Here is a 22,085-nt window from a genome sequence, read left to right on the forward strand (position 1 = left end):
AGATATTTTCATAATCGTCTCCCTTTTATTTTTTGTTCCTTACACATACGACGTCAGAGACAATCTCTCCATGCCCACTACAATAACGGGAAGTGAATATTATCAAAAATGTAAAATGTGGATCCTCTAAACTTGGAAACAGAGTGGAAGTCTTTCTTTTCTTTTTAATAAAAAGTGGCAATTTTTGATTTCGAATCGGACTACGCAAAAATAAATAAATAAAATTTAAATTTAAAAATAACAAAGTTCTATTAATTTATTTATCTTATAAAATGTCTTATTTTCTACTTAAAATGACATTGAAGGTGTCCATATGTAAAATTTTATTTCCCTATCATCATATTGTTAACTTCACCTTAAAGGTAAAGGAAGCATTAAAAAATCTTATAAATCAAAAATTGGCACATTTCTTTTAAAAAATCGACCTCCAATCTAATCTTGTGCATAATTTATCTTTATAGTGACACCATCATCAACATTCTGTGAAGTTTGTATATTCTGTACAAGGATTCTGGCATGTCTGGCCACGCTCAAATATACAAAAATAATGGACCAACGTACTCTAACAATCAATCTTTGTGAATTCGTATTGTGACGATTTAATTGCAACTTGAAATCTATATTGTTTCAATTTAACCAGAATGGACAGTGACGATGCTGAATATGAACCTGTTGTTTATTATTAGGACAAGGGTTATATCATTATTTAAATTTGAGGTTAATATTTGTGTAACCGTTAGCTACTTGAAAAGCAAACTACAAAAAATTTAAACGTAAAGAACTTTTAGTTAAATACGATAATTTTAATCTACAGTATACAACAAAAGCCAAAAATCTGAAGGAACAACTTGTAGTTATTAATAAAAATTCTTAGTGATAAACGTAACTGGGTCTAGGTCTGTATCTGAAGATATGAAACCTGAATTGAGATTGTGAAAGAAAAGAAATGGCGTACCTAAAGTTGTAAGAGTGTTTGTTGTATTCAGGTACTAATTTTACTACATTTAGTAGTCGTAATGCTAGTAAGAAGATCTGAATAAGTTTGAGTGTTCCCTGGATGTGGAAGATGGAATTAGAAAGAAACATGTTCATCATAATTGTTTGATTATACGAATATCTGTAATGTGTGTGTAGTTTAGTCCTGTAGAGTGGGACTAATCTGCTATTTCCGTCTCCTTTAGAATAGCCGTCATAACCATGAGATGTAAAACTCAAAACTTTCAAGCTTTCTAATCTGTTATTTAAATAAACAGACCTAGGAAGACTATACTCCTTGCGTTAGAAACATAACCAGTATATAAAAGCAATTCCTACACAAGTTTATGCTACCTATAGTCTTTAAAGCCAAAATCCTTCTTCTTTTCACTCGAATATTGCCAAAGGATTGGACTGGATTTAAGTCGCTTTCAGCAGCGAGGTTATATGAAACGTGGATCTACACCTTAACACGAGCTCCCGTCAGGGTTCGAACCTAGGTCCTCCGCGTCAATGGCGCATAGCCATGAGGGAACTCGAAAACTGCAAAAGGAAAATGGAAAGGAACATACATTTTAGCAACTTGTCTTCTATCACGGATCTAAAAAATTCCACCATACTGTTGATGGATAAAATGATTGAAAATGCAGTAGATGCTTAATGGACTAAGCATACGAAGGATATACTAAGTGGTATAATATACGATCTGTGACGTGTTGCTCACATGTCGTTTATGAAGCAACTTCTAACTATTTTGTGATGTATATTTTTAATGGCTATGGCTGCTTTATAGGAGCAATTTTTGAATGTATCAAATGTATTAAAGAAACTGACACATGTAAGGTTTTGAGGGAATAATTTGCATGAGTATGTTTATTTTAGAAGTGCGATTAAAGAATAGATAAATATGTATTCGATTACCCTATCAATGTAGTACTAGAATCTTTAAAATGATCATGTTTTGGACAGTACACAAATGTTGGATGAAGTCACGACTGCACAATAATATTGGCACATGATGAAAGTTTACAGTAAATACCAAACACCAAAATTCATTTTTACAGTATTAACACATACTACTGCAAGAACAACTGCCTGATGCAAGGTAATTCAAAGTCTATGGTTTTGTGTGAAATTTAAGAAATCCTTTTAGACGTCATCGTTACAAAAGATGTTTAAGAGTTGGTAACAGTATGTAAAACTCCATTTATTTTGTTTTCCTTTTTAACCTTCTCCATTGAATTTTCCCTTTGTAATTAAAAAATCTAGCTTGAAAATATCAGAAAGTATAGTATGCGGCAAAACAAACAGTACTGAAATCACATCGTTGACATTTATTTATTTTTGTACAACATAACGCAACATATGAAAGGTTGTCAAATGGACGTCAACTAAATGTTACTCAACACATATTGTAAATTTACAAGGAATCATTCCTGTACATCATGTGTTCAAAATGTTGAACATTATGTCGCACATATTTTTCATGGTGGTCCTGCAAATCGATGAACATGTTAGTGAACACGGTTTGCTGGAATGACAAAGCAAATGACCGAATCTTTTCTCTTAACTTCGGTATAGTGGTAGAATGTTATCTGTTCGGAAAATTGCTTCCTTCAGCATATCCTGTATGTAGGCATCTGGAGTCATGAGGTGAGGGGAGTGGGAAGGATATGAAAAATCCGTTCCACAGCAAATCAAGCGATGTCCAAACTCTTGTAAGCAGAAGGGTAAGTGACTCACTTGCAGTGTTGACAATAGCTCCGTCTTGCTGCATCCATTGTTGTTATAACGACAGATTTTTCGTGCGGTAAAAGCCGCACAAATCATGCAAGACAGGGTCAATAATCAACTGTCGATTGATGTGGCGATCAAAGTACACATGGCTTTTCATCACTGTATAACGATCACTAAATGTGTATTACTATGAAAAACACCAGTTTGTACTGAGCTTAATGCTTGTTTTGCATATTTTATGTGTTGTTATAGCCCACAGTCCGTATATTTATATAATCTAGGTTACTGTTTTATCAAAATCCATCTAAACACTTCATTTCGATATTACCCTCTTTTATTGTAGCACGTAATAAGTTACACATTTACACACTTTTAAATATGGTACATGTATATTTCAAAAGATGGATTCACCATATTATATGGTTTTCGTTGCTATGACAATTTACAAAACATGTCATATCACCATCATAACAGAACATCAATCACACTAACAGAAAAGAAATTACATCTCTTTCTCTTTTTATTTTCTTCTTCCTTTTTGAATGGCTTGTGCATATTTTAAAAGCACATTTTGCCCGTAAATACAAGTTATATAAAAATTACACAATACCGTTACAACTGAACCATATGTTACTGATGAAATCTTCATTTTCATATGCCATAGCTAACACTCCAGAGCAATACATAGACGTCCACGCTAATCTCCTGCAGTGAGATGCTGCCCCACACCGTATGAGCGGAAATATTGCTCGACAATAAGTACCTCCTCCTACGTTGTGAGTAACATTATCTTCGCACCAACTGCACACTACGCTAGCCCACACACAACTGAGCACACATGTGGCACTCACAGCTCATACCACATAGCATCTGAGCGCCACCCGTACGCGAATTTCAGTACTGTTTGTTTTGCCGCATACTGTATAAACATCTTGAATTACCAAAATTGGTAGTTATCTGAACAATTCTAAAGTTTCTGTGCATGCATAATCACGGTTTATTTCACTCTACATATCAGTTCATCTTATTTATGACAAAACGTTTTCATAGGATTTGTTCATTCTTTAATAACTTTTTCCTGCATTTTCTGCTTTCTCTGGGTTGTAGATGAACATACAAAATAAATGTAAAACATTGATTAATGGGAATACACTGGTTATCCAATAATCACCTAATTATATTTTATGATGACTCGATTACAACATTCGACTATTCTTATGAAGTATTAATTCGTACCTAAAATATACTGCCAAGTCCGTGGATAATATCGCATCCTCCAGAACTTTAACGACTCGAGAATATTCGTCAGGTGAAATGTTACTTAAGATCTGGTTTCCCTGCAAAGATAAAGTGGTATAACATATATGATATGCATTTATCATCTTTTCATAAACTAAAATCTAATATTTACTTCCTTCTTTACGCTTTTAAGTTCCCAAATTTTAACTTTTTAGAGACAGATGTGGTATACAAACACAGCCGATAGTTCTGTTCAGGACTAGTGTGGTATATAAACACAAAATCTGAACTGACAGGACATGTGTAGTTTATAAGTCTCATTTGTGTTTAATTTGTCAAAAAACATGTTCAATACCCAATCATAGGCTTGGATTGCTTTTAAAGAGGTTTTTTTTCTTTCTTTTGAGAAGTGGGAGGGAAGGAATGTCTCTGATGAAAGACTGATAACCGTCCCTAAAGAGTTGACATACAAAAAGAAAAGGTTTTATTGCTAGTTAATAATCAAAAATTCTATTATAAATTTCAGTTTTGATTGTTGTCCATATTTACCTTTTTCATGGAAAATACCCACAGAATAACACTGGAATCAGTACCTCGATATCTGATGTATTGTACCTGTTAGTAGATAATAACCCTATCTTGTGTGCTTCCACAGGCGAGATATTGCGCCAACTTGTGAATAACATCATACACAAAGTAGCAACTTTAAATAGAATATTTCGTTCTTTTCCGGGAAACATTATCAGCAGAAAAAGCAATGTACAGAAAGGTAGCTAAAAGGTAAAAGAAAGATAAACAGATCGCTTGTTCACACTCAGGCTAGACCTGTGGCGCATGTGACGCGTGCAACTGCAGACGCGAGCGTTTTGGAGGACGACGAGAGAAACGGGAAAAACGAAAATAAGTGTAATGAAGTTAATTATTTTGTATAATTTTGAACCAAACCCACATATAAATGTTAATATTAAATAGTCCAAATTTTATAAATAATTATTAAAAACATTTTCTGCTACTCACAAGACGAGAAAAGGTGCATGTGCAAAAGACATTTTCTGTGTTTTCAAAAATTATTTGCAAAAAGTAAATTGACTGAAATTTGGGTCTGAGAAAAAGAAAAATACAAATTTTAGTATAAATTTGTTTTAAAGTTAACAATATTTGTTTTTGTTGCATGTAAGTTTCCGACCTTATTGTCATAATTTTTCTTATTCTATGGAATATTCTTGTAACACTTTTGTTAATATTCAAGTAGGTATTACTTTCAATATAGTTTCTAGTCCCACCTAATATTTTGTAAATATTCTATACTTACAAATGTGCTGTTTACTGAAATAACTATACCATTGCTCTTACTACCCCTAAACTAAAACAAATAATCAGAGATGCAAAAAGTCGGCTCCTTTGAGATGGAAGTTTTTCTTATAAAAAGCAGACTTTTTGAGGAAAAAAACCAGAAATTTTCGCTTTTATTTGACTTTTTTATGACTTCCTTGTTCAAGTACCCCTTTGTTTCCCTGTAGTGAAAAAAGTGTGTTTACTACTTTGAGTCCTAGTTCAGTTCTAGGCTGGCTGTCTTGATTGATTTTCAAACTGGCATTGCAGTTGTTACCTGCAAATGTAAGTTATGCAACCTCCATTCACCAAGTTTCGGTTTGGTTGCCTAAACATTTTATCAAGTACCTGGAAGATCTACAACTTGATATAGGTGTTTTACTGGTTGCCTAAATTCAATTTGGCAGGCGAGGAAAACGTACCATGAACTATTTATATTTTGGTATAAAAGCTTGCTTACATCTTGTTCTTCATTGAGAATCATTTTATCTTGAACAAATCTGAGAGTTCAGTCTACAAAATTAAAGCCCCACACAGCTATTTTGGGTATGAAATTAGTTTAACATTATTATTTACAGAATTCATCCTTCCTTTACTGTTATGTCGTATCAAGATTTTTTAAATTTGTGGACAGCGTTTTAAGCGTTTCCCCCTTCAAATTTTAGCAATCGTAATAAATGTTATTTATAGAATTACAGTTACGACCCTACTACATTTTCAGAATAATTTTTGCTAACACTATTACATTTTTACTAAAAATTTGATTGTTAAACGTTAATCTTTTAATAAAAATTTGATCGTTAAACAATGTTTTTACTAAAAATGTGATCGCTAAACGTCAATCTTTTTATTAAAAATTTGATCATTAAACGTTAATCTAATAGCTCTAAAGTAAGCCGTCGGAACTAAAAAGAAAAACTCTCTGTGTTCATAGATTTGTACATTTTCTTTCCAAACGAATGACTTATTTCCTTCGAATTTTCTTTCGATTTTCTCTTCGCAATGCAGTAATTAGATATTTTAAAGTAAAGGTGTAACGTACTGTTATCTTTCCACTAAAATTGAAATATTTTAAAAAGCCCAAAATTTCTCTGGCAAAAACAGGCGTGGAAAAGAACTTCAAATATCGTTTTCTAAACAAAATATTTTTTTTGAGACCTTGCGTCTCTACAAACAACAGATATGATTCTATTGTCAACTCGTTTATTTTTCACACATTTAGATTACTTTACATAACTGTGTTATTTTGAAATTAATAAACGTTGTAATAGAAGATACTGGCAGTTTTATTTTCTATCACGGTAAAATTGAAAAACCTTGCAATAGTTGATTTATTTTCAATACAATATAATGTTCACTGTACACTGAACTATGACCAAGTTTTTAAGTTGATCATATTGAAATATTTTAAATAAATTTATTAACAAAATATTAAGTTAGATTTTACGCTAAATTCTTATTTTATTTGAGTGTTTATTGAAAAGGTAAAACTAAATAATGGGCCTTTTGTACTTGTATATCGGAAAAACATATTAGTCTATAAAGAATCAAATTTAAGGTATTATTTCACCTTGTTTTTAGGTTCTTATTAGTTCTAAGTATTAGTTTCTTTCCTGAAATGCTGGTTTCAAGTGTTGATTTGAAAAAAACTTCCGCAAGAGGTCCCTTGGTTCCCCATATTTACTTGGGGTATTCAATGCATCCAACCCCCGATGTGAGGGGCCAACGTTTAATCTGCACATACACCATTTGCCTCTTAGGTCGGTAATGTTCACATTAGACGGCTCTCTTGATTGTTGAGCGATCCATGTAGTGACAATAGTTATTGCTTGAAATATATGTATTCTTAAATGCTTCACTTATTATCTCTCCTTTCTCAGCAAGAGAGAAAAATATTGGGTTTAAGGTTGCCATTTTGTATGTGATACTACTTGTACGTTTTGCAACAACATCGCCTATCGGAATTCAACAGGTTGGATTCAGTAACTATCCCCTTATAACCTAAGATAAATTTATTATTATATTAACTAGCTATTATTATTATTATTATTATTATTATTATTATTATTATTATTATTATTATTATTATTATTATTATTATTATTGTATTACGCATTTTGACTGTTGTTATTTGCTTATTTGAACAGTATCGACTATTCCTGAAATTAACAGAATTAGATGAAGACTTGTAAACAAGAACAAAGTTTTTGAAGACTTTTTTTTTTTTTTTAAGTAGCACAGAATATTTTTACAAAAGAAGAGAAATGTGGAATTCAGAAGCTTATAGCATAAAATTTCAATTACTGTCACGATTATACTGACCACAACTTGTAAAACTATAAACCCAATAAATTTAAACAGACATATTACTAAGAAAAATATCTTAAACAAACTGTGATTGCGCTAATTCTACTTACTATCTGGAGAAGATTTCATTTTTTTTTATTATTATTATTATTTTATAAGTAAAATTTATGGAATCTACGTTTTTGTTCCAGATCTCTATTCCATATTGATTACTTTCCGGCGAAAACACTGGCATACAGCTGGTCAAACATCAGTTCAAACTTTCGTTATAATTTTATTGTTGGTGTTGAAAATTTACGTAAATAGCCCAAGCGTTATGCTTGTATCTATGTCTATTTACGTGGTTACGTCCACTTCAAAACTCTCAATTGCCAAAAAAGTTTTTTAACAGTTTCATAACAATTCAACACATAAGGAAGTAATATTATCTGTACATGCTTATGTGCAATATGAAGTAAGGAGAAACTTCATTGCCTTATAAAGGTTCTTACCAAATAAATAAATAAATAAAATTTACTTCCAAAGTACTTCTAGTGTACAGGACAGAATTTTATTCTATCTCTAGCAGTGTAACTGCTCAAGCTTCACTTTAACTAAGTTTATACAAAAAGAACCCAAGTTCATACCAATAACACATTGTCAAGTAATTAATTTAAAAACTATATTTTTAAATTATAATTTGACCGTACCTGGCTGTTGAGAATCATAATGCATTGATCGAAGTGATGGTGTTCCATCGTTGAGGTAGAATACAGTTGCGCTAACGCTGAGGAAGCCCTGTAATAGGAAACCAAACTTAATAAATTTTAAGAAAATTGTTGTTCATAATGTTAGGTGCTCAGTATCATGTCCGCTGATTTCATTATGACACGAAGACAAATTTCACTATATTTATTACAAATTATAACATTATTGTGATTATTTTTAGATTGTACCGAAACAATGTGAACAAGTCTTATTCTATGTTGGTAATGGAAATTAACCCCAGTGACCTACAAACTGTTTATCAAGAATAACACATTACAACTGTCACAATTCCAAATTTTTACTTGAACAGTCAACGAACTCATATCTTTTTGATCTGAATTATATTTTACCCACAAAAACGTTAAAAATCTGTAGTTTGTAACCTTTAGACTTTTTTTTTTCTTTCTTCAATTTTGGTGGTATACAATTAAGAAAAAATCAACCAATTGTCTACATGGGTACACAATATGTATGATAGAGAGTTTCATGTTTCCTTAACAATTCAGTTGTAATACAGAATTTCAATGTGAACTACGAGCAAGTCATTAGGATTAAATTTTAACTTTCTTCTTAATGGTATATACCAAAACGACAGAAACACACTCTCTCCCTATCATACAAACTATTTATAAATATATGCACATATTTGAAAAGTAAATAAATTAAATATTGTTTGATTTGATTTGATTTGATTTTAGTTTATCGTCCCTTTCAGCAGCTATGAGACGTGGACGTACAGTTTAACGTGGAATCCGAACCACATGAGCTCCCGCCGGGAATCGAACCCGGGTCTCCAAAGCCAAAGGCGCGTACGCTAACCGATTAGCTACAGAGACAAAGATACATTATATAGATGTCAATAACTTACATAAACAGTGAGTACATGCATATGTAATTTGTCAATAAACCAAAGATTCATTCTATTATCACTCTCTATGACCAATTAACGACCCTCCGCCCCTAATATCTAAACAATTTCAGTGCTATCTTGTCTTGTTTTCTTCACCATTAATGGTGTGTTTCTTAATAATAGATGCATCAGCCTTCAGGCCTAATATGCTACAAATGCGTTTGCTTTGAATTACTTATATGAGGAATGAATTACTTATATAAGAAAGTATATAAGATTTTTACAAATGGCGGACGACGTCACTAGCATTTTTGGCCGACTTTCTAGTCATATTGCCTGTAAATGAAGAAAACTAAAATTGTAATTCTGCAAAGTCATGATCAGTATGTTAAGTTGTCAAGATCAGGAACACAAATGAATAGTCATAATAAGGTAAAATAGTGGTCAAATTCGGGAAGGAGTTTCAGCGGGATGAAAAGGGCCAGCTAGCTAAATGGTCGGGGTAAAAAAATTGGAAAAAGTGACAATTTAAAAGAATTGAGTGTGTATATAAGACTTGTGGATGTATGTAAGCGTATTTGTAGTTAAATGTGACAGTATATAGACGGCGTAAAATGTAGAATTTTCACTAAATCCCCTTCCTCTTCTGCACACCACACTAGGGGATGTTAACTCCATCGCTGAACCCCAATTTCACTGCTAGATTGAACAAGGAACATTCCTCAAAAGAACGCACAACTAAAAGCACGACACAATTTCTATTCAATTTTTCAGTTTTATCTTCTGATTTGAAAATTCTCTCTTTAGAAAAACTACTCCTCTAGATGATAAATCTGAATTAAAGTTTGATAGTTCTGCTACTTAAAGCATTAAAAAATATATCAAATATTTCTTTCTTTATCTTTAATTACACAATTTGTTGGCTGTGTTTAAATATGAAGCTAAGGTATAAAGAAATAAACACTTACTTGATTTGGAATGAATTATTTGTACCTCGATGATCTAGATCATGACACAGACACGCAATAAGGAGAGCTAAGCATTCAATTTCACCAAATATTTTCCACCACTGCGTTGACTGTAAATACATAGAAAAGAAATATAAAATATGCAAAACTAAAACATACATGCAAATATAACGTAAAATAAAGACAATAAAAAGTATAGTTCATTTTAAAAGATAAAGTCCATGCTTAATATCTATCCTGGAGGCAGCTGCTCTCACAAGAGGAATGTATTTGTAGGATTTTATGGATTCTCCCAATTGTGGGTATTTTTTCAGTATTCTAGCATTTAGATAAAATAGCAAAAGGATAGAAAATGTTATGTGTTCCGAGAGTTTTCTGACACTAAAGGCATTATATTTTGAAATGAATTATATGTATTATAGGCAAAAGATTATTCTTCTTGCAATACGAGAAAAAGTTCATAAAAATCTCTGGGTAAGGCCGCCGTTTATCAACCGAATTCCAAATCCTTCTCAATCACGTGGCGTACGCAGGATAACAAAAAAGGAGGCGGTCAGTTCAAGCACTCAATCTCACATTTTTCTGGACAAGTGTGATTTTTGTATATATATTAATATAGTAAATGTTTATTTTTCGAAAAATCTTGCCTAAGTGGGGGAGGAAGTAAACGAATCAAATTGCTCCTTGTGTAAGCCACTGCCTTCAACGAATGCACAATAGAAGTCCCGCAATTAAAGATATGTGCTTAAAATATTGCACTATATACACACAACTATCCACTTCTCTTAGAATACATACTATAGGATCTCTATTGGAATAAAACAAACTGTAATTCTGATTTATTTACGTTAACTGCCGACAGCAGCGACACCATGCGGATCAGCTTTAGAACTTTTGCTTCCACTGAAGTCGTGTGTGATATTTTCAGCGCTTCGCTGATTAATATATAGATAAAATGAGAAGTTATTGTGCTTAGTTGAAGAGTTATACGGTTTATTCTTAGATATTGACAGATATTTTATTAAATCACTTTGTGTTCTTTTCTAAGCGATTTCGCCCGATTATTTCGGGTAGAAGGACCAAACTATGCAGGTAACAACTGTCATATTGAGCAAGCTGTTATACTCAGCAAACTCGCATGATAATGGTATTTGTTGTGTACATGTTTTAAAACAAGATGTTTACAATTATTCATGACCCTGAAACACAGTGGCCAGTTGTTCCATGCAATTAGCATTACCAAACTGCAGACACTCCAGCCCTTAGCGATCAAACAATTAGAGCCAATCGAATCCACATTAACCAAACTTTGTCTTGCGGTTTTGAGTGAATTTCAAGGTTGACAAATCAACAGGTACTTTGCAGCTACCTCGTATCTCAAAACAACACAACTTTACAGGAGAATAAAAAAAAAGTTTGAAAAAGTTGGAAATTAGTTAAAAGTCGCTGATTGTCAACTAATCTCCAACTGTTTCAAACTTTTTTTTTCTGCTATAAAGTTATGTTTTGTTTTTGAGATACGAGGTAGCTGCAAAGTACCGTCGAAATAGTTAGCATTACATACTCCAATGTAATTAGAAATATAGAGGAGGAAAGTAGTTATTTACTTGTTGAGTGATATCGAGTTATGAGATATCAACTGTTACGAATTTTGGGGGCGATTCATCCGCCATCTTTCACCATCACCTTTCATTTCCATTAGTTTTTACCCTTAAATTACTAAGCTACATTTAAATTACTACTAAAATTTTAATGACATTATTTAATGATACCAGAGACTGGAACCTAGATTTGCACCTTGTTATGAATCAAGCTAAATAATATTTAATTAATTGTAAATCAAATGTTAGTGAAACTCCCGTTCTTAAAGTTATTGGGATAACCGATAAATGGTAACTGCTACCTAGGAGAACTCTTTGACTGTTCTTTGTAGTTGCACAATTCTCTAGTAGCAACGGAGGCAGTCCTGAGACGTAAATTTTCGGGTACCAGCATGAAAATTGCGAATAACAACTGCGTAGTGATTTTGATGTATTTATAGGATTAAGTTGCAACATAGTAATACTGGCAAAAGAGAAATTTTCTTTCGTTAAATGGAAAATAAATGAACATTTATATTTGATTGAATCTTTAAACTTCTATTTCTGCTAATTGAAAGACAAATGAAATCGCAAAATGAATGAGAAATCGGATATCTGTTGTTATATTTGTGGCTTATTGGTGTTAAAATTTGTTTGAATATTTTATGTGAATTTGTTGCGTAAGTGTGGAACTGCTATACCTTTGGGGAAGACATTTATAGTAAGTATATGTTAAACTGGAAGATCAGCAATACTATTAATGTTATTTCTGTTGTTTTTAATCTGGTTTGAATCTTTTATTTAAAATTTGCAGCAGATCATATAAGCTCCAGTCTTTGGCTAGCTGGACGCGGATCTATCAGTCAGTCAGGATTTCTTCTTTTATATATAGAAAGATCAGTTCTTTACTCACTGCTTTATTAATATTGGAAAATAAAACTGAGAAAAAAAAAAGAAGAGGTATTTGGCTGGAAATACTTGAGTTTAAGTTATTACATGTAGTTTTCAAAATTTCTCCCAAACTGTAGGTTTCATATATTCATTACTTTCTTCTGTCAAAGAAGCATTGCAAACATACATTAGATTCATATTGGAAATTCCCCAGTTTTCGCATAGTAGTTGTTCTTGTTGCTCATATTTTATAATACATCGGTTTGTTACCGTTGAAATTTAAATTTGCTTGTTATCAAACTAGTGTACGAAAACTTAGGAAACCTAGATCACTAGGATTAAGTATCAACATTCAGCCTTATGGTCTTATTCAGACGTGTTACGTTGATTAGCATTGCTGGTGAAATTGGGTTTTGCACTTCCTCTGATATAATTAATTATAACAGAGGACGTTTGATGTTCAGTCCATCAATAATGCTGATTAACCGGGGTATATTTATATATGTGCGCATTAACGTAACAATGTGAAGATATAATTCCTCAATTGAGATTATGAAAGATGGATCGAGATTCATCCATGATTTTCATAAATTTTTACATTAAAATTACTTTTTTACAAAACAACTATTTGTAACTAAGATCAGTAATATGAGTGAGATCTAGGTCTGTATATGAAGATATAAAACCTCAATTGAGGTTAAGAAAAATAGAGGTTGTGAAAGAAGGAAGGTGCCAATTTACTGTATGGATCCATATATTTGTAAAATTTACAAAACAAATTTGTAATAATATTTAATAGACCAGTGTGTAAATAATCGAAATATGTCGTGTTCTTACGTGTGAGGTGCATATCTACGTAGAAATACATTAATGAAAGTCTAAAGTGTTAAGTACGGATTTGCCCATAAGATAACCATTAGCCATAGTATACAAAGTGAAGTAAAGTGAGATATCTGAAGTCAGTGCGCTAACTTATGACACACAAACATACAAGTTTTCGAGAGTTAAGGGTCCATATATTTGTGAAATTTACGAAGTAATAAATTTGTGAAGTAATGTGTTATGTTATTTTGAAACACAAATGTGCAAGCAATGAAAATATATCGGGATATTAGCTATAACTTCTTTATTAACGTACAAATACATAATCTAACACGTAATGTAAGTGTTTCTATGCCATATACAATGTTTTGTGCTATCCTCATTCTTGTGTATATCCAGAGTTGCTGACGCGCCTGCTCTCTACGGACGCGCTACAGCGCGGCCCCATAATGCTCTCCTGCCCTGAATCGGTTAGACAGCAATCGTGCTTTTTAGTTCCCATTTAGCACAAACTCATTAGTGTCTTTTGCACAATAATTCTTATCGTGTATATACACTGAAGCTCTTCTAAGGTGAATCTGCACAGAGGAATGCAAGTCTACACTTCAAACAAGATTGTTTAAGATACAGAGAATCGATTTACACACACACACACACACAGAGAAAAAGCAATAAATTTATGTATGAATCCGTAGCAGAAATCAGCACCAGAAGGAGATATCAATTCATCGAAACCAATGGACAATCTAATCCAATAAAGTATAATAACAAAGTTAATTTAAATAATTATAATTAAAGGATTTAGGTGACATGATATACTCTGCACTAATAGAAAAGATACCTTTGGAGGTAAAAGAGAAAAGTTGTCTTGTCTTCGCCACCATTAATGGTGTTTAATAATTAGGTGCACCAACAACTAAGGTCAAGTGTGCTATAAATGTAGAAATATTGACTTCTTTGTGTAGAAATTGACTTATTTGTATAATAAAGTGTACAAAAGTTTGCAAATGGCGGACATCGCCATTTGCAAGGTTGGCCGACAGTGAAGTCAAAGTGCCTGAAATATAGTATAAAGAAATTGAAATCAGTTAAAAATAGAATTCAGTAGATGCATGTAATATATAGAAATATGTCAAAGGTTAGTTGAAAAATTGTCAAAATAGGGAAGAATTGATGTCAAAATCGGGAAGGGAGTCCAGCGGAATGAAGAGGGCCAGCTACCCAGATGGAAAGAGTGTAAAAGTAAGAAAAAGTGAAAAATAAATGAAATATAGATGAGTAGAGTATTTGTGGATGAGTGTAGATGAATTTGTGTATAAATGTAAATGTGTGTAATGAATGTAAGATGTGCACTTTTCACTTAATCCCCTTCCTCTTCTGCGCAACACACCAGGGGATGTTGACACTAACACGATCACCGTTGAACTCCTAGAAGAGTTGTTACGAGATAATTGAAATATGATAATACTGTAAATATATTATGTTAGGATACGATACATAATTTGTGAAGTAAATAAACGTAAAAGGGAATATTATAAATGGAGGGAAGTTAGCAGAATATATAATGAAGATTATAATATGATCTGACGACTACGATAATAAATAGATAACGGAAGGAAACGATTCGAAGTGTTCGCATATGTAATACTAGGGAATTACGTAATAACGATTAGCAGCAACCGATAGTGTGCCAATTCTATTGCTTCCTACATTTTTTCATTGAGATAATATAAAGACCTTTATCTCGATACATTTTTCACAGTAATAGTGGTTATTGAGCTGGTGGTTTTTAAGCTACAGTTATAATAAATCATGGCCTTGAGAATTGGTAACCGACAGGCTGTTACATATTTTGAATTTGCATATTGAATACAATTCCGTTCTACTCTTAATTCAAAATTATTGCAAAGCAAAAATAATATTGATATTTATTAAAGAGAATCTGAAAAATTCTAAAAATTGGCAAAAGTGCAGTTTAAGCAGAACATTCATAGGAACGGATTCACAATAAATAAAAATACGAGAAATTACACTCTATTAATTTTAACAAAATGGGTCCAAACTTCCCTAACCCTAAGCTAATCCGACCCTACACTACTTATCCCTACCTTACCTTATGTGAACAATGCCACATCCTGTGACAAAATCTCTTGTTCTGCTCAAAGTGCACTCTTACCTAAACATTTTTATTTTTTTCGGAAATGCTAAATATTTCAGACTTTTACTTCAATTCTTGGTTATATTGATATTGATATGAGAAAACCTTTTGATCTATGTTTTAAAAGAAGAAAGCAATACTTACCGTTATAATGGCGAACATCATTTGTGCTACATTGAACGCATGCCTCCAATTGTGGTATGTGACATTTCTGTAGTTCTTCTTGACACTTAACAACCATCTACACAGAACTTCGTAATCAATGTGGAAACGCTCGATTAGGTCAAGATCTAGGAACATTCGAATACATGCCTGCATGAAAGATAAAGAAAAGATGAGAATTATGGAAGTGTAATAAAATAATTTGCTACACTCAACTTCCTATCAATTATGTGACTTCCCAGAGGAAGAACAGTGACGAGATTCGAAATATTGTAGAATTTAGTCGTGAATGTTTAAGGAAAGGTTGCAAGATGGATTGCTTTATTATAATATACCGATTTCCTCAACTTTGCTAACATTATGCATTGAAACTGGGATATTTGTGCTGTATCGCCGGGTCACATGAAAATCGAAAAAAAAAAAAAAAAAAAAAAAAAAAGTACTACAATTGGTTACATTGGATTATGTTACGTTAGGTTAGGTTGAGTACAAGTTAGTAACTGGTACCTTCAAACCAGAGGCGTGTATACTTTTGCAATTTGGAATAGAAAATTACTATTTGCGTGTAAATACGGCGTCCGGATGTATGGCATAAAAAAACCACAGTGCAAAGAAGTACTAATCAACCCTGTTAGGTGCCCATTAAAAAGCAAGAATGCTATCTAACCGAGTCAGGGCACGACGAAGCTGATGCGCCTGCGCGATTGCGCGGGGATGCGTTCGAAGGGAGGAGGCGCGTCAACGAGGATAGTGAAAACAGATAGATTTTGGTAATGCACTTATAAACATAAAATACAACTTTTGTACACTGTGCAGAAAGACATCGCCGTAGTGGCCACCTCACAGATTAAGTTGGTTACGTTACATGCTCATTATGTTTGTATAATTCTATAAAACTTAAACACGATATGTCAGAACCTTGACATATATGCGCCACTCCCACACTGCCTTTCCCGCCACTAAATTATAACAAGTGTACCTCTCCGTCAAATTGTCCCTTCCGCTTACACACGTAGTTTTCCTTACAACATCAAAAACAGCCTACAACAACAACCACCTTCCTAATTTCAACTATTCTCCTCAACTGACTTTCACGCACTCTTCTTCAAAGCCAAAATAAATGTTCCAATTCATCCGGTAAATTTTCTAAAATTGGTCCGGTGATACAGCATTTAACCGAAGCAAAGTCTTGTACACATAACGAAAATTATACTGTATTACCGGTGGCAAAGAAGAGTCAGAAGACTATTTTCCTAGGATCGAAATAAATACCTTCAATGTATCCTCATCGGTCATATCAATGTCGTCGAATCTGAAATCGTACAACTGGTAATTCTGAGACGACGGAATCTTCTCACTCTGAAATAGAAGGAGCAATGAATATGTAAAACTAACTAAAAAAATAATTTACTTTATTAATAACTTATTTCTATAGTTTAAAATACACTGATTGTTTCTTCAACAATTGTTAAATTTAACATTGTTAATGTCGCATTAATATAAGAGATTGTTTCGTACAACTGGTAATTCTGAGACGACGGAATCTTCTCACTCTGAAATAGAAGGAGCAATGAATATGTAAAACTAACTTAAAAAATAATTTACTTTATTAATAACTTATTTCTATAGTTTAAAATACACTGATTGTTTCTTCAACAATTGTTAAATTTAACATTGTTAATGTCGCATTAATATAAGAGATTGTTTCATGCATTTCTATTGGACCTTACAATGATATGCTAATAAATTAATTTAAGAGTTTTCAAAATGAATTTCCTAGTTAAACAATCGTTAAGGGTATATAGCAATTTGGTATCATAGGCTTTTATTCTATTCTGAAATAAACAAGAATCGAGGTGTGTCACAATAGTAGTATTGAGGTTGTATGTTGAAAAATTACAAGATCATTAATACGCGTATATAAATATCAGAAGTCTTTTTTTTTTTTTTTTTTTTTAATATTTAAACTCCATTTATCTTAAGAATTGAAAGTCTTTCTTCTAATATGCATGCTTCAGCTGTCTTAATAATAAGGATTTGTTCTTTCTAACAGTCACCAGTTGTTCGAAAATTTGTCTTTCTCTAATGATTTGTTAGCATAATTAAAGCAACTTCTTTTAAGTTGGTAATGAATAGATAATACGAATAGTGATATGTTAATGAATAGATGCTCCATAGTTTACCTTCAGTCTTCGAGCATCATCAATGGACGCTGACGCATGGTAACTAAGAACCTCCAGGGTAACCGATTGTTTAGCCATTGCTATCACAGCCTTTTCGTACCTAAAAGAATATACAAACTCTATTAAATATACAGACTCACTAAATAAAAGAATATATATATATATAATTATAAAAAAAAGTACCTTCACTTCTGATCATAGAATGCATGAAAACAGGCCACATAAAACACATCTGGTGCATTGCTACTATACCTGTGCTATAAGCGTATTAGATTGCCTCAGAATCTTCGAAAATAACATTAACATTTCCTTTATTTCAGAAGCTTCAAAAAAAAAAAAAAAAAAAAAAAAAAAAAAAAAAAAAAAAAAAATCAACTGTACCAAAAACTGTAAGCATTCACAATAGTAGGGAAGAAAATTTAACAAATTAACCCTAATATTGTACCTACTGAGTATGTATAATCAAGGGTGGTGGGCTAAGGAAGAATTTTTAAGTTAAGATACAAAGGAATACTAAAACTACTGTGAGGCAGTACTTGCCTTGTTAGTTTCCTTATACGTATTGCATTTTAATACGAATTTCTTTTGAGTACACGAGTATCGAAAGCCTATTTCTCTAAACCTTTCTAATTTGCTTCACAAACACGCGACCTCTGTTCAAATAAAGAAGAGAATAGAGCAAGGTATAGCTATATAAAGTTCTGTCTCCAGGATTGGAATCTATTATATTGACAGTATCGTGAACAACTACTAAGTTTGTCATATAATGAGATGATGCTGGAAAATTCAGTGAAGGAATATTTATATATCTATTAATCTGAAATCGCAAAATCCTTTTAGCAGCCGAATGAATGGTACAGTTCGCATTAAATGATTTGTTGTACAGAGTTCAGGTCAATTCTACTTGCAACACAATCCCCGTACAAGTAAGTTAATAAACGGAGACAAATTTGTTATCTGGTGATTCTGAAGATACGGCAAAGAATTTCAATTACATATGGAGTCAAATTTGACGTTACAAAATTAAAGAATCTGAAAGTTCAGAAAATTTTCATTTAGTGTTGATAGATTTGAAGTTCTACAGAGCTCAAGCCATGACGAAAATAAAGACAATAATGAAACTAGCGCCAATCTTCATGAAGCAGGGAAAAAAATTAAAGAAAATTGTGGAAAGAAAAAAAAAAAAAAAACGCGGAGGGAACTACATATGTAAGAAACATAAAGCCTTCTTCCGAATCTGAATGTTGCATGGATGGAAACACGGAAAATAGTAATTGCGAGGCTACATTTTTTTTTTTTCTTCAGGAACAGGACGAGAAAATATATGAAAGAAAGAAGAAATGTGAAAACAGCAAATAAAAAAGAGGAGTATAAAAAGACATCAGTAGATTAAGAAGATGCATAAATCAATCCAGTTTGAATATAATTCAGGATAAAAGTGGAAATATCCTAGCTAATTCTGGAAATGTTCTAACTAGGTGGAAGAGGTACACCAATCATATGTTACATGTAAAATTTGTGGAAAAGGAAAGTAAACTGCACACCAGAATTACGGGCTGAGGAACGTCCCAGTCAAAAATTGAATATATATAATATATTACAGAACCAGTTATCTACAGCACGTAATTCTATTCCAGCGAACTATTCAAGGAAAAGAAAAGCACTTTAATCATCAAGATCTGCCGATGAATCTGCTTAATGTCGTAGAAAGAAGAAATTCTTTAAGAACAGAGATAACCAGTAATAGTCCTACATTTAAGGAAAGCAATAAAACGCACTTAATCGATTACCGAGGAATGCTACTATTATCAAACTTGCTACAAGATCTTGTCCAACATTCTTATACTATGGTTAACACTGCATGTGGTGAAGTAATTGAACATTATTAATGTGGCTTTGGATACCAAATATTCTACGTCTCATGAAATACTACAGAAAAACAGGGAAAAAGCGCTACAGTTGAGCAACTATTCGAAGGCTTTAAGAAAGTCAATGATCCGGTTAAAAGAGAGAGGCTACAAGCATGTTGAAAAAAATTGAATCTCTCACGATAAGTTGTGAAGACGTGACTTAGAGAAGCAAGAAGTAAGATGCGAATAAGAAGGAAACTAAGATTACTACCCCTGAAAGTAGCAAGGTAAATTAAATCCCCCTGAATTTTCTCTTTTACAATTTCGAGATTTTTTTCTTTCTTTCAGAATAGCTTGATTGCGCTGAGAAAGAACCTTATATTTATCAAGTTAGAAATGGATTTAAATATAATCTTGTATGAAACATTTTGTATTACAATTTAAACAATTAACTTTATAAATTATTTAAGAACAGGATTTCGTGAATTTTACACAGGAACTTCAATACACCATTATTTATTTTACTTTCAGAAGGAACAATGCGTATGGGAACAACGGAATCCCGGCAATCAACAAATTACTCACCAGAAATCAGATAGATATACTGTAAAACAGACAACAAATAAAAGCGAACTATGAAGTGTGTTACTGGCGCGTTATCAGGCAACAAGATGAAAAAAGAAAAGAGTTGTAACTATGAGTGTTAACTCCATTGCCATACCGGAGCTGAACAACACGTACCTCAGATACCATTCCTTTTCATTAATGCTTCTTTCTTATTACTTCTTCCCCTGTCTGATGAAGCATCAACGAAAATTTTTATATACTATTTTTATTTAGGTAAGTGTTAGTGTACTTATTTGATTCCTGATAAATTTATATATGTTTTTCCCATTTCCATTTTCTTTATCATTTATATCTCATCGGCAGCACCAGGGTTCTACAAGAGGGAAGTCGCATCGGCAATGGTGACGAACAACCCTCGGTTTCGAGACCGCTAGTGATTTTCCACTTAAAGGTCTACTTTAAATTTTAATCTGAGGTACAAATATTACTGAAAAATAACAATGAATTTGACATTGTACGATCATACAAAAGTTGCCGTAGATACGGTGGATTAATTTCTGTATAGGAAAACAGCAACCTCCATTGACTAGCAAATATACTAGGATGAAAATTTACTTCATTAGCTTCCGATTGAGATCAAAATAAGTGCTATACGTTAAAAAATCGTCACTGCGTAGCAATCAAAAGACAAGCATATACACGAACCTCTCCAAGAACCATTAAAATGAAACAAAAAACTTTCGAAAAAAAAGCCTTTTTTATTCAGGATCAGCCATATCGAGTAAACCTACAAAGTAGGAACGGTTGACAGCTAAACAAGCGTCTATACGCTTCTGCTAACTATTGCAACGTGTCGTTAATCACGGTCTTCGTCCATGATGTGGAAGCAAAGCGCATGATTCCCGCTTATCTTCAACAACTTGTGTCATCGGTACACTGTGGCTTTATTTAGTCTGCTTTGATCGACATAAGTTTGTTGAAACATTGCATGTTTCTGCAGCACTTTTCTCTAGACGCGAACAAAATTTTATGGCATGTCGCTGTTCATCTTGAATACTCAACGCGAAAAGCAACCTGATACACAAAACTCTGGAGAGGTAAACGAAACACATTCCACGTAAATCAAGTTAGTTGTTCACTAAAGTGGTTTAGAAACATGTGGTAACTTGCTACGGATACAGAATTAGTCATCCTATACGATGAGTGTTGCCAAGCCAGGAAAAACTCTGACTTTCTCTGCGACAGTCTTTGTATATCCAGTATATATCTTAAGTCCAGGATTACTGATCTTAATTTTAAATACTCCACTCAGCAGAAAGAACTCAAGTCATTGAAGAAGTGGAAAATAATTGACGTTCCAAATACTGTTCAAACTATTTCTTTAATTTCAATTTCGCTTCCATTCTGTGAAAAAGAAAATCCATTGAATAGTTGAAATTCAAGTATTCATTCCATTTCGATCAACTGTAAAGCAAATGAAATTTCATTCGACAATTCATTTTCAGCATCAAGACGTAGACCTAATGTTTAACGTAAAATTTGAATCATATGTTCTCCTATCGGTAATCAAACCTTGGTAACCCATGAGGAAGACCTGTATGCTATCCATATATCCACGAGAAAACCTTCAAATACGCGTGAAATTCCGAAAGTCTAGCGGAGACCAAATTTACCGAACCGTTCTGAGTGTTCTCCGTCTAAACTTACGATATATGAT

The 22,085-nt window shown here is 32.8% G+C and overlaps 1 protein-coding gene across 7 annotated transcripts in view; it reads right to left on the minus strand.

Annotated features, from left to right (window-relative positions):
* Positions 1 to 22,085, minus strand: part of Pde11 (Phosphodiesterase 11) — a 959,005-nt gene that overhangs the window by 19,409 nt on the left and 917,511 nt on the right. For all 7 annotated transcript variants that reach the window (XR_014131602.1, XM_081759673.1, XM_081759669.1 and 4 more), the window contains 6 exons: positions 17,952 to 18,051; positions 17,041 to 17,127; positions 15,751 to 15,918; positions 10,156 to 10,265; positions 8,280 to 8,367; positions 3,949 to 4,049 (listed from right to left, as the gene is read on the minus strand). Coding sequence is in view for 6 of the 7 variants with exons in the window: in XM_081759673.1 (XP_081615799.1) it covers positions 3,949 to 4,049; positions 8,280 to 8,367; positions 10,156 to 10,265; positions 15,751 to 15,918; positions 17,041 to 17,127; positions 17,952 to 18,051 (654 nt within the window). In the remaining variant the exon portion in view is untranslated. The remainder of the gene's footprint in view (positions 1 to 3,948; positions 4,050 to 8,279; positions 8,368 to 10,155; positions 10,266 to 15,750; positions 15,919 to 17,040; positions 17,128 to 17,951; positions 18,052 to 22,085) is intronic.

The sequence above is a fragment of the Thermobia domestica genome, chromosome 5 (genome assembly GCF_964235325.1).
Source record: "Thermobia domestica chromosome 5, izTheDome1.hap1.1, whole genome shotgun sequence".
Taxonomy (NCBI): domain Eukaryota; kingdom Metazoa; phylum Arthropoda; class Insecta; order Zygentoma; family Lepismatidae; genus Thermobia; species Thermobia domestica.